The sequence below is a fragment of the Phalacrocorax aristotelis genome, chromosome 1 (genome assembly GCF_949628215.1).
Source record: "Phalacrocorax aristotelis chromosome 1, bGulAri2.1, whole genome shotgun sequence".
NCBI lineage: Eukaryota > Metazoa > Chordata > Aves > Suliformes > Phalacrocoracidae > Phalacrocorax > Phalacrocorax aristotelis.
The window spans coordinates 8,331,789-8,345,782 of NC_134276.1; the positions used below are offsets into that span (position 1 = coordinate 8,331,789).

Genomic DNA, 13,994 nt, shown 5'->3' on the forward strand with positions numbered 1-13,994 from the left:
CAGCAGAATTCCATCTCTAAATCATATAAAACTAAAAGCATATCCAGAGGTACCTAATGGGTAAATATACCCGCATAAAATAAAACAAAGTATTTTTTCTTAAATTATTAAAACAAAGCATTAAAACACACTTAAGAAGTTGTCAATTAGGAGGCCAAATAAAACACTATGAAGTCAGCAACAGTTACCATAAAAAAATATTTTATTTTAATTGACACAGGACTGAATTCACATACCCACTACAAGTAAATCAAAGGCTTCCGCTTCCCTCTTTACAGCCTATTCTTTTTCAGCCAGTTAATTAATTCTGTGCACAGTCTGCTGTGATTAAAGATGAGGGGCTTGATCTCAAAGCATGCTGAGCCATCTGTAGCCCTTTATCTGATCAATCCAAACATGATAGTTTCCAAATAAGGAGCTGAAGGTTGTGATTTGAGACCTCTGTAATCAAATTGATCCAGTCTCCAGGGGCTTTGCCTTCGACCAGCAGACTTCACCACAACCACCTTGGGTTCTTTGCAGCCACTTGGTTTGGACTGATTTGAGTCACTACAGTTCTCTCCACTTTTACAAACTAGTTGTTTTGTCAGCATGAGTGTGACAACAATTAGACGTCCCTGTTTTTGCCCCATGCCTTTTCTCCTTCACAGTCATTCAATGACAAGCGTAAAAAGAACTTCATCTTTTCACGAAAATTCCCATTCTACAAGAGCAAGGAGCAGAGTGAGCAGGAAACAAGTGATCCAGAACGTAAGTAACCTCTTGGAGACGATGTCACATGCAGCAGCACAAAAAATGGGTCACACGCATGATACCAGTACCCCACACATCTAGGCAAATATCCATCATAGGCAGGCAGGAGAGGTATTACTACTGTGACCAATGTGTGACTGCAGTTTGGATCCAGCTGGTCCTTTCTTCCCTGGGAACATCATTTTCAGAAGAATAAAAAAGTGACCTTAACTTTTGGAAGAGCAAACGTGGCTCCTCAGAGCTGTTGTGGTACCTGTCATAAATCCAAACTTGCCTCTGATTAAATATTCCCAGATCAGAACTGGCTCAAATAATGCAAATGTGATTTCTTTCACAGTCCAGAACTAGATTATTGCATCCTAAAAGGTCTGCTCTGATCTCCTTTTTGCCTTTGACCTTCTCCAAATTGATTGCCATGGGCAGCTTCACTGAAAGTTTAACAATTAAATGAAGTGTTTGTGCTAACAGCTTAAAGAAGTTAATCAGATCTTGGAATGTGTACCTCCCTGAGCATTGCCTGCTTGCTTAAATTGCATAGAGAACCAGCATTATTAAAAATATATGCTGGTTCCAAGACCAAATAGTCACTTTATTTTTCTTAATAATTATCTCCTAAATTAATCCGGTGAGGATCATTTCTGGGACTTTATTTATTGGGTTGTTCCCTCTTCCTCACAGCTCCAAAAGCCATGTATAACGGTCACTGCTTCTTTCATTGGCCGCACTCCCATAGAATATGGGATTAAATTTGTTTCAGAAAGAAAAAGCAGGGATCCAGATTGCTCAATCAACATGGTCAGTCATGGTAGTATCCATTTCAACTCCACTGACTTCTTCCTTCCTCTTCTGCGGCTGTTCTTCCTTTCTCATTGCTCTCTCTGGGGACTTCCGTGCAGGACATCCCCGGATTAGGTGACGACGGTTATGGAACAAAGACTCTGAGTAAGTTCCCAGGAATGGTCACTGTAAATCTTTTTTTGTTTTGTTTTGTTTTGGCTTCTGTTCCTTCTCTGAGGACCCTCTACTCCCAGCATGCACAAGATAGAGTTTTATTTGTTACCCAGCTGTGAATGCATTAAAAATGTTTCAATGGTTTTGTTCTGCATGATGATATTAAATAACATACAGTGTATCAAGCAGACACTTTCACTTCTTTTGTAATAACACCCTTTGTTTCTGACAGTATGTTATTGTCCCCATCATGGCAGTTCTGTAGAGTAGCATACCTAAAACTTGTTTTGCTGCCTAGACTGTTCTTTTCAGCAACAATCCCTTCCTCTCCATCTCAAGGGAAAGTTAAACATTTTAGCTTGATCACATCCTGAGGAGATCAATAGAAAATTATTTTATGCTGTTGCTTCTGCATTTTCAGCTTTTTGCATGGGACTGTTTGTTACTTTGCTGGAATTTAGATTACTATTTGTTATTAATGGAAAAAGTAATTTTCAGGTTAGAGAAGACCATGCCTTCTCCAAAGCTAATTTTGGACCCATTTCACCACTAGCAACCTATTCTCTGTCATGCAGCCTTAATCAAGTTCTGTTTCTGATGCACCAATCCTTTCTCAAGACTTGGCATTGCAGAATGTGCCACGTGTCAGAAACAATTTTTCTTTCTCAAAAATTAGACCAGAAAAATTGTATAGAGTGAAATATCTGCAGCTGATTTCTATATAAATAGATAGATTATATTCTGTATCCAGGTCTAAATAATCTAAAGAAGATGCCACTTGCATGTGTTTGGCTGCTTCTTTCTCAGTTATTCTTTTTCTTAAGCTCCAAGTACTTGGGGCAAAATGTGTGTGAATGTTAACACTGCATCGCCTACTGTTTTGTTTGTGCTTTTTAATTGCAGGAATGCACATCCATGCACACAATTTTAGAGCTTATTCATTTCTGACTGATTTGTTGAAGGGACATTTTAATGGTTTAACTTTAAGCCATAGAGTAGGCCGCAATTTAAAGATGAAAGCTTCATCTCTTGTACAAACAAGAACAGTACCGCAAGACTAGTTTTGTCAGTGATAGACAGCAAATGTTGCTGCCACCTGAATTTTAACCATTCTGCTACTTTAAGTAAAGTGTTATAGTGGCTTATTAGCAAGAAATGCAGATCCTTCCCTGTCTAAAGAGGAGTAGAATACTTCTGATCTGATAGCCCTCCTGAATATCTGTGTCCTTACAAAGACAAATCTCCGTAACATCCAACCATTTGGAAGGCGATAACTGAATTCTGCAAATTGCTAAGGGAAAAGTAGCACAGAGGTATTATAGAGGCTCTAGTTTCTCAATTAATATTGCACCTAGCTTTCAGTTACTGACACACTTCTAGATATTCCCACCCATCCAAATTTCACTCAACTCAGATATGCTTTTTAATGACCATTCTTACTATGAAGGATATTTGCCCTTGTTTAATAAGATTCTTCAGGGTCCTGTATAGCATATTAGTTTGAGACAACCTTTGTTAACTTGCTATGAAATGTCCGAAAGTCAATATACTGTTTTCTTCCAAATGTAAGTTTAACTTTTCAAAGCTCCTTACTAAGCCCAAGGTCAAAGTTTTCCATTACTGTTTTTATTAAATATCATCCCCTCTCATTTCTGCTGCTCCAGTAACCCCGTTGGTCCCACTCTGATCCCCAAGCCATTAGACTGGTTGTGAGAGAAACACAGGACCTCACAGAGAAGATGTGGTCTTGGCACCGTTCCCATATTCATCCTTCCTGACATCCATGCATGGTCTACTCTGGGTTCATCCCAGAGGATTCTTGGCTTTTACAAGTTCCTTCTTTCACTGGGAATGTTTAGAGGCAGCTGCAGCTGAGTGTTGTGGGTCACCCACAGCCTAATCTGCCCACTGGTTTAATGACAAATCCTGGACCAGTTTTGGCTCCTGGTGTTTGTGTGGAGGTGACTTATTTGTACTGGCTGTCCATTTAACCACCATGTCTCGTTCTCATTAACACAGGGTGGCTCCCCACTGTATAGCCATGATGCTATTGGCCTCTAAATGTCCTGGACCAGCTGAAAAGTTTCCACTGTCAAATGATCTTTCAGGTGCAAAGTAATCAGCATTTCTACCAGAGATACTATTAAAACTGACATTTAATGTGGTTCTGCAGACCTCCTGAAGACCATATAGCATAGTCTGACTGACCGTAAACACTCTGCTGACTGCAGTTCGGGAACAGCACCTTCACATGATATAGATTGCATCTTCCTTTAAATAATATGATAATAGAAACAGGAACCAGACTTGCCAAACCACAAGTCTGACCCATCATGATAGTTCTTATATCCCTATTCACCCATCCAGACTGGTCTGGTAAAATTTTTCATAATGTAGCTCAAATCCTGAGGCTAAACAATGTCTGAAAAAAATATTTCTTCCATTTTTTTCTTAGTTTTTCCATTGGCTTTGTCTTATCTTTTTTTTTTTTTTTTTTTTGATAGGGTAAAATAGATACAGTTACAGTATTTTATATCAAAACTATTTTCATGTTAATTTGTTAATCCTTTGGAATAGCACATAGTGATTAAAGACAGGCATAGGTTAGTTTAGCAGGAATAGTTCCAATGCATTAATGATGCTCGTTACTGATAGTGCAGAATAATATGAGCAGACGCTCAGGTTTCATGAAATCACTCAAGACGTCCAGTGAGATGCAAGTGGACCATAATATACTTTGAAATTATCTGAGATGTCATTAACTGCCTCATCAAGGAAAGACATGGCTTTGCCATGGCACATATCACTAGCTAATATGTATAGTGTCTGAAATGCCACAAGAGAGAAAGCTTTCGTTTATCTGTATAAATTATCTAAGATTTTTCAGGTGATGTCACTGCATAGCTTTTATTTCCTCGCTGCACAACTACCTTTGCATGACTGTGGCAGATCTTTTAAGTTTCTGCAGCTCTGTGGTGCTTGGTTATGTTCTTTAATTTGCTGTACTGTTCTTGCAGAACATGTTTCTTCTAATGCCAGCGATAGTGAAAGTAGCTACAGTAAGTTACTGCTTTCATTATAGTCCTTTTACTTTGCATTGCTTGTTCTGTTTTTCTTTTATTTTGTTTCTCTCCTTGCTGCTCTTTTGTTAATGTCAAAAAGACAGTTGGGGCAAATGGCTTGGAATTCAAATTTACAACCACCTCTTGAGTACAAAGCTATAAAAGAAAACTAGCAACCTTTATAAGAAAAGGGAGGAAAGTTGTTGTTTGGGATGTATACTGGGACATAAAACCAAACCTGGCTTTGGGTAGCCTGTGAAAGTCAGGATTATTTGGTTTAGTGGCAAGAAAATTATTTCAGCAGGGAGGGGACAGTTTCTTGATGATCTTTTAAGATTAAAATTACTCCATAGCTGTAGTCAAATCTACAAAAGGCATCCTCTTTACAAGGCCACAGTTTCTACCTGCATTTCTTTATGCCCGCATGAAGGGCTAAGAAACAGTCCCAAAAATTTTGTTAAGCCCTCAACTTTGGCAGTACAGATTTCCTAATGCATGCTGAAGTCTCAAAAAAAAAAGGTAAGATAGACCTTCACCCCTTAGGCACTGCCACTGAATGTCACTGATTGCCTGTGAGCAGACGTTCGAACTCTGCAACCTGTTTTGGTTGGAATTACAGACTCCATGTGGTCACATACCCAAGAGGCAGATTGTATGTTCTGGGTAATTATTAATAACACCCAACAATTTAAGCAGTATAACTTTTTCTGGAAGTGTTGAAAAGCAAAAAAACGAGGCATTAAATAAATGACTGGAAATGTAATTAAAGGTAATTAAAATGATAGATTGCTTACTAAATGACCCAGTTGTTTAATTTTTTCAAGCCATTTGCTTAGCAAATCAAGTTTTCCACCAGTCACTCAGCACTTGTGCTAAGCACCCGCATACATTCAGGTAATCATTGGTATCATACCTTGTATTTACTAGCCTTGATATAGTGTATAGCAGTTGAGCTCTGTTAATAAACACTGGTTTGTTTCTGTAAAACAGCTAATCTTATGCAATTCAGAAATGGTAAATTAGTTTGTATTCTCTTGTATTGCAAAGGTTTCCTTGGAAAGCAATTGCCAGAGTCACAAGAAAACAGTAGGCACTCTTGAACTGCCAAGATCCAGCTCTGAACCACTTTTCTTTTAATGTGTCCTCTACTGAGGAGGAGAGGAGAATTTTGTGTTTGAAATATAAGATGCTCTTTCCCCAGACTGACTTTACAATCAGAAATGAGTCAATAGGTTAAATTTTCAAAAGTTTGAATGAGTCAAATGTCCTCCAGGTGTGTTTATTTCAGCATGAGGTCAGGGTAAAAGCCCAGAGGAGAATCTAGGCTGGTGGCTGATAACGTCCCATGCTTGATGTACTGTCCCAAACAGGAGAATTAACAGGGATGCCCAGTTGCAGCCAGACAATTTGAGCAGGTTCACAAAAGCTGGTTCCCAAACTTCATCAAAAGACACACCAGGTAGCCATTCTGCATTGGCTGTGCAATAGCTTGAAACAAAGCATACGTTTTAAGGTGCAAGAAAGGGGATAGAAATGGTTTGGGTAGTTAGTTGGAAAATAGATGCTTAGAAGGAAACAACTGCCCATGGCAGGTGCTCTCCTTCTAGGGTTGTTTCCATCTGGGCAAGCTCCTGTCTCATCCCAGCAGCAACCAGCCTACACCCTGCTGGCTGGAGCTCCCCACACATTACTGATGTGTCCAACAACTGCTGCCTGGTGGAGAAGATGCAGGCAGGGCTTCCTTTGCTGCCCATGGGAGGGATATGCCATTTAGCAGCAGAGAAACCTAGTCTTAGGTTATGCCAAATGAAAGTGGTTTTAAAGTCCAGGAGCTGGTGCCCAAAGGGCCTAATTCCATTTGCTAACGATTCATCGGTGTGTGCTGGTGTGACATTTGAAGGCATGACCTTGGGCAGCCAGCAACTTTGGTGACCAGCTTTTGGAAATTACTGTTTCAGACGGCTATGGTGGCATGACAGCTTTAGCCTAACTGTGTATTCAGTTACTACACGGCCATGGCAACATGATAGATCAGCATGGTAGATCAGCATATCTCCTGTGGGGACTTACAGCTCCTGAATCCAGATGGTTACTCTCTGGATCTCCAGGCTACCCTATGTCAACAGTACATCCCATCACACAGCTCACTGCAGCAAATGTCCCCTAGAAAAATGATGACTCAGGAACAGAGAAGAATCAGACAGAGGAAAGCAAGAGTTGGGTGGTCAGAGAAAGCAGTCAACAAATTGTGAGGGCATGGAGATAAGAGACGTGAGGTCTGTCAGGAAGAAGTTGTCTTATTTCACTGCAGTTCTGGCCTTGTGGGACTGTTGAGAGAGGACCCTGCACATGGAAGCCTATCTATATCCCTCATGGGAGAAGGGTAATTATCAGACCTAGTCTGTGAACATATCTGAAAGACATATTCCTCACTGCCTTCTAATTTACTTATTCCTAATGAAAGGAAAAAAATAATAGGTGCTCAGGGTAAAGCTCATTCCTGTAGAATAAGAGAGCATGCAGTTGTTATTTCTGTTCATGTCCGCATCTGGGTATCTGGGCATGGGGCCCAACGTCAGTCGCTGCCACAGAACCAAGTTTGGTTTAACACCATTTGGAGCCAGCCATGTCGCAAAGCTGTTCCTCAGTGTGGTGTAGTGCCATTTTGAGGAGAATTTGTGTGTTCAAGGTGAGACACTACAAGTTAATTTACCAGGACACCATGTGTGTTGACTTGCAAACTCAGCTAGCCCTCAGTCTGTGCATTGGTGAAATGGGGCATACTAAGAGGAAAAAAAAAAAAATTGAAGCAGAAAAATTCATGGGGAGCAAATAGAAAACTGCCGGAGAGCTCAAGGGTTTTCCATGGGATTGCGACCCTGTCCCAGTACCCCTTTTCTCTTCTGTTTCCCAAGCAAATGAGAAGGAAGAAAGGGGTTGCCTGCCCCACTGCTTTCTGAATTGTGAGAAATCAGCAATTCACACCTTGGCCAACACAAAAAGTGTGGGGGTAAGAAATGACTGGCAAATGCCACATGTTCTCCTGCAGACATTCATATTTGCCCCTATGAAAACAGGCCAGTTGGAGTCCAGAGTGCGGTGTCCTGCATTTTTACTAGTGAATCTCTGGGCAATTGCTTTAACATGTTTCTCTAACTTTTGCTTCTCATGATGAGCATTTTAGTGAAAAGTAGCTAGTGTTGAAATCTGTACTACTTGATCATTCCTAGAACCATTCCAAATCAGGGGTACACCTACCCAAAGCGATGTTGAAGGTTTCTGAGAGCTGTCCAGGCTGTGTCCTGGAGAGTGATTAACACAGGGGTTACAAACTGACTGAGCTTTTTCTAGAAGATATTCTGATGCATTCATATTTATTTATGAAAATATATAGCTTAAAAATTTGAGTATCTGGCTGAAGCATTGCTCATGTCTTGGGCTTGGAGGTTAAAAAATCAACTTTTCTACAGAAAAATAATATGATTGAAAGTCCTCTGATGTGGCCTCAAGAGAAAATTCTTTGACCACTTCTTAGCAACAAGGCTGTTGCAGGTAGTAAACCTGATTTCTTCTACCAGTGCTCTCAACACTGGGTTTGTAATGAACTTTTGCTGGAGCCAACAGTGGGATTTTCTTTATCCTGACAAATAACCGTCAGCTCCATTAACTTCAGGGGGAACCACAAACACATCAGACTTCAGAATTTGGCCCTTTATAAAAAATTAAAAAGTTTTTTTGAGCCAGGAACAAATGTTGGCCTGATCTAAAGCGGGCTGAGCTGCCACACAGCTACTATGGCATAGTGGCAATGCTAATATGAAGCCTATAACCATGTTAGTTGATCTGCCCCTGTTCTCAGCTGTAAAACCAAGTTTGCTTAGTGCTATATACAGTCCCAGTCTAGCAGAAAGTTGTTCTTGTTGTGAGAAAGATACATACAGCCAACTTCAAATTGTCCTGAACCAGCTAATCAAACCATGATCTGAAGTTTATTTTGAGCTCTGTAACTTAAAATGCTCTGATTTCTTTTTCAAACCAAGCTTGTTAGAACATATTTTTTACCATGGACTCATCAGTTCTTATTCTGTGAGACATGATTTTCATAATGGCCATGAATTTCAAGCCTCTACTGCGTATGTGTGGTAATGCTCTTACACATAGTTCAGTAAAGGTTTTTGCAGCTGTCATCAAAATTACACACACATTACTACATCTATTTAGCCTAATTGCATAACCGGTTGTGATTGCACCAATTACCTAGAGAGGCAATACATGACTAAAAGTTAAAAAATAAGGAAAATAGTTAGAAACAAAAATTTTTACCCTCTGTCAGCATGTCAGTCTTGTAATGAGATTTGAAGACTCAGAACAAGGTTAAAGGAGTCCCAATTATGATGTTAGGCCACTGATTAATTAGGACACTTATATTGGCTCTTTTACTCCCCAAGGAGCACTATATTATTCAGACACACTCAGATTGGCGTAAGTATTGAAGTCTCATTTTCTGCCCTCACAAGCTATATTGATCTTAAATATAAAGTGCCAATAGATGCCTTTTCAGTCATAAATTCATTCTCAGGCTACTGATGATATGTTTATATATTGGATTTCCAGCCTTTCATAGCTACCAACATATTTCCAAAAGTCATGTGTTTACTTACATAAACAGAGGTCCAGGAAAGGGACTTTGAGCCAAACAGAGGTTAGGATATTAACTGTGCAGATGAAACAAAATGATTTCTCCAAGATCTTGCAAGTCCAACTCAGGTAATCCACACATCAGCCCAAAACCAAAATGGATGGTGACAGAAAAATAGCCTTGTTTGATTCTAGATCCAGCTAAGCAACAAAATTCAGGGGAGGGCTCACAAATAAAATTAATTAGTCTCATCTACAGGTATTTCATATGTGTATTGATGGTAACCACCACCAGTAATTTTAATGAACACAAAAATTCCCTTTGATTCTTCTGAAGTCATAAATAATTTTTAGCTCTCTTCATAAGTACTACTTTATTATTCACTGCCTTAGATCCAGGCTTTTTCACTCACAGCCATTAATAGGATGGATTCCCACAGCATAAGGTGCTGGATGAGGGACAGCGTTTGGTTACATGGTGGCTGCACCCCAGCAGCTCACAAAAGCTCTCCTGCCCTAGCTGGGTGCAGTTACACCAGCACTGTGGAAGCTCTGGATGCTCTGGGAAGACAGTAGGAAATGGGGCCTTTTTATGGGTTACGTGAAAAATGCCTGACATATGCTAGGCCTACATTGAAACCATGATTTTGAGTCTTTCACAGACTCTCTGCCATCTAACCAGACACGGAAAACAGAGGCAACACCTTAAATCCGTTTTAGAGCTACTCCTCTGAAACACCACATAATCCTTTAAAAAGTTGAAATTAATAGTCCTTATGAAAGTCATCCAACCACACAAAACCTCTCAGCCCAGTCTATAGAAGCTGAAAGTTATTAACAAATTCCAGGTTATTTTTCTTTTTCTGAGCACGAGAACTCACTAACAGACAAACCAAGAACAAAGGGAAGCAGAGCCATAGTGGTCCAGGGGAAATGAAAGCCCTCCAGTAGCCTTACTCATAAGAATATCAGATTTAGGAAAGCTTCCTTTTTCTTTCTTCTCTTTCTTTCTCTTCTTTTTTTTCTTCTCTTTCTGACTTTGTGGAATTTTACTGAAGAACAAGAGATCATGTCAAAATCCTACAGAAAGGGCTTTTTCTTTTTTCTTTTTGTTTTGCCTGTTAAATTTCACAAATATTTTCTAGACCAATATAGCCACCCTGAGCTAATTAAGCCATTAATGTGGGTGGTAAATGAGGCTTAGTCAAACGATAAATAAGACCCCAAGTCCTGCTGAATTTCACACTGTGTCTCACACCTCAAAGCCACCACAAGGTTACAGCAATCCAATTATTGATTGACTCTAGAGCTCTTCATTATACTTAATACTTTATGGAGTACTTTAAAACTGTGCAGTACTGACTGAATAGAGATCATTAAAGAATACCATCTGGTACAGTCAACATCCATATTAGCCTCTGAGGACTTACAGGGTTTTGTCTGGACAGTACTTGGAAGGATTTTATTCACACAGAAACTTGAGCCCTTTTTCCAGAAAAGAAAAGTAGTGGAAGCTTTCCCCCACACTCAAAGTCCACATTGAGTCTAAAAGTCAGCCCTGAAGAGCCTTCACTCAGAAGATACTTATCTTTAGGTCCCTGTGTATCAGTCAGCCTCAAATTTTCTCCTTACTTGCTGCAACCCTTTCCAATGGCTTAAGCGTCAGCACAATTTGAGTGGGCTGGAGTTTTTTCTTTGCCTTCAGTCTGGCCACAGTTTCACAAGACATCTGTGAAATGACAGCCTTGTTTGTCTCCGTAGCCCATGCCCTACTGATAGCGTGACAGCCCATGCCCTACTGATAAAACAGGTCTAGCACGTGGACATGTCTGCCAGGGACTGGGCAAAAAAAGAAGGTAAAATCGGTGATGACTTATTTGTGCTGGTTATAATTCTGTGCCAAAGCCAAATAGTAGCCTGCAGAAAAATTTTTAAACAATAGTGCCAGAGTTATTGGCTATTTTCCTTCAGTTGCTCTTGCCACTGTCACTCCCATGGGATTCTACTGTTTAAATGCAGATGTCTGCATCTGACCTTGCTGTTCAAATGCCATTATGGGACGATGGAGACAAATACACCCTTCTGACTCTTTCTCTCGTCCCAAAGAAGACAACTCAAATAGGTCAGATGACTCATGTCTTAGAATAAGTACTTGCCTGTTTATAGGCACCCATTGACTCCAAAGGGTACCTAGGGACTAGCTCAGATATAAGCACTCCTGATACAGATTTCTGAAATTAGCTGAAACAAATCCTCTTCTATGGATCTGTATGCCGTTGAAATAAGCATTTTCATGTTTAAGATTGTATTTGTACAAATTGGCTCCCCTCCACATGTTTAGTACATGATGGCCTCATCACCCACCCCGGCTGACTTTCTCAGGCTGTTGAAAAAACATAGCTTTGGCTCCTGGGCCCTGGAGGGCAGGCAGTGCAGGTGCATCCTCATCCAGCCTGGAGAGTGACTCCTTTCATCTCCGGGGGAATGGGACATCCTGAGTTGTATATCACCCCTACAATTTCCAGAGAAACTTAAGGGAAAATAATACATCTGATGCACAAAACTTAGTGTAACAATAACTCTAGGTTTTTAACTTTGCAAAACACCAAAGTTAAGCAAATTATTACAATATCAAACATTTGCAAATATAGAACAAAATCCATTATCCACACTCCTCATATGTCACGTTGCCTTGTCCTCAAATGCTGCCTAATCTCTTCCTTTATTAAAAATAATGCTTTCTCCTTTGCTGCTTCAGCACCATTGCTAGGTTGGAGTTGGTCCTGTCTGTTCGCCCTCTCTCCTAACATGTCAGTACATTTTTTATTTGCTTTTTCTGTCATTTACTTTAATTACAACCTTATTTTTACTTTAAAAGCTTTCTTATACATTTCTCACAGCTGCCTAGATAATATATCACAAAAAAACCATCTATCAACATATTAGATTCATGGGGTGGGAGTCAGCTTAAGACTAAACCACAAAGAGTTTTGTACCTTCTTGGGAGCTAGGCATTGCATCCAATACAAGTCTTGTTAATATAGTTAATGGAGCCTCACGAGTGGCTCAGATAGCAGTCAGACTGCTTTAGGGTGAGGTGTAGCCCCCTCTAAATCCTACCTATGTCGTCCATCAGGAGTCAGGCAGCACTTTTCCCCTGTGTGTGCACACTTTGGTTTGTCAGGAGCCCACCAGAATAATGTAACACAGACTCACACACGTGCAAGCAGATGAAATAAAGGCAACCCTGTCTATTTTATAAAACCCTGGTACCTCTTATGACACTCCTCCTTCTGTAGGACCTATATTAGTTACACAATCCCATCTGTGGATCTTCTCAGAGATAAGCCCTGAACTTAGTAAAAATAAAATCAAATTTTTAAACTCTGCTAAGCCTAAGTCATATTTAGAACCTGCCAGAGCCCTTATGTGGTACCAAGTATGTGACAGTGTCCCAGAAAGAGAAATGTCCAGGAATTATTCATGCAGTAGGTTGAAGACTCCTCCCCCCTCTCCTCTTGCACTCTCATAGAGGAGAGGACAGTGATGCATTGGGGCTGTACACCTGCACCCAGGTCATGGTCCACACAGTGCCACTTCTTTCTCCTGGCAAATTTCTCTGCTTTAGTTCCCTAAATGTCACCATGAGGAAACAGCACTGTCCTAACAAGAGTGGAGGGAGGATAAGTGTGTAAAATATGATACTGTGAGACTTGTGTTCAGGGTGAGGGTAAGGGTCAACAAATAGCTCATAGCTAGTTGTCAGGCTGTGAATAAGGCCATGGAGGTTATGCACAGAAGGATGATCAACCAAAATGTATATATTTGGAGATCAAAAATTGTTCAGTTTAGGTACCCTGTGGATTTGCCCTGCAGCAGCATGTTAGGGCCTTAGCAATCAGACAAGCAAAAGAACTGCATCTTAAATTTCCGCACTATCCTTGTAAACAGCCTTACTATCAAATCAGTAAATGAATCTTTTTTGCCTATCATTGAAAAAGCCCAATTTCAGCAAAGATAATTGAAACATGTGGCAGGGGAGGGAAGGGAAGGAAAAAGTGATCTCCATACTTTGAAGTTATGAAGGACTTTGGAATGGTTCAGGTGAGAGCATTACCAGAGAGAAGTGTCAAACCTGATCTGTCTCTGTGTGAAGCATTTTATCAGCCAAGATGTGTTGTTTGTCAGTCTCAATCTCTTCTCTTTCTTCTCTCATCAGGAGGCCAAGAAGACTGCATCCTTTCTTATGAACCTGTCACACGACAGGAAAGTAAGTTTCATCTGCTTTTCTGTCCCTGTTCCTTATATATTTCCTTTCACATTTTGGGGGCCAGCAGAGCAGTAAGCCTTGCTGTGCCAGCACCAGCTTCTCTGTGGCTCTTTTTTCTTGGCCACTTGGTCTACTGCACACAAAAGAAATTATCTAAGAGTCTCCCTCGCTAGCCCCCGCTTCCTAACATTCTCAGGACTCTCCCCAGTATGCTCTCATGGCCTTTACCAATAAATACGTTAATCAGTCTACAAAATAGTGAAGCCTATTTTCTAGATTTACTGCAACATTATTTCATGGGAAGACTATTATTTTCCTTC

At 40.3% G+C, this 13,994-nt stretch overlaps 1 protein-coding gene across 7 annotated transcripts in view; it reads left to right on the forward strand.

Moving 5' to 3' along the window:
* Positions 1-13,994, forward strand: part of DLG2 (discs large MAGUK scaffold protein 2) — a 1,060,076-nt gene that overhangs the window by 1,031,638 nt on the left and 14,444 nt on the right. For 4 of the 7 annotated variants that reach the window (XM_075079412.1, XM_075079695.1, XM_075079320.1 and 1 more), the window contains 2 exons: positions 1,650-1,695; positions 13,624-13,674. In XM_075079412.1, coding sequence (XP_074935513.1) covers positions 1,650-1,695; positions 13,624-13,674 — 97 coding nt within the window. Of the gene's footprint in view, positions 1-650; positions 751-1,649; positions 1,696-4,721; positions 4,764-13,623; positions 13,675-13,994 lie in introns of all 7 variants that reach the window. The other 3 variants (XM_075079235.1, XM_075079507.1, XM_075079151.1) reach the window with 2 other exon arrangements.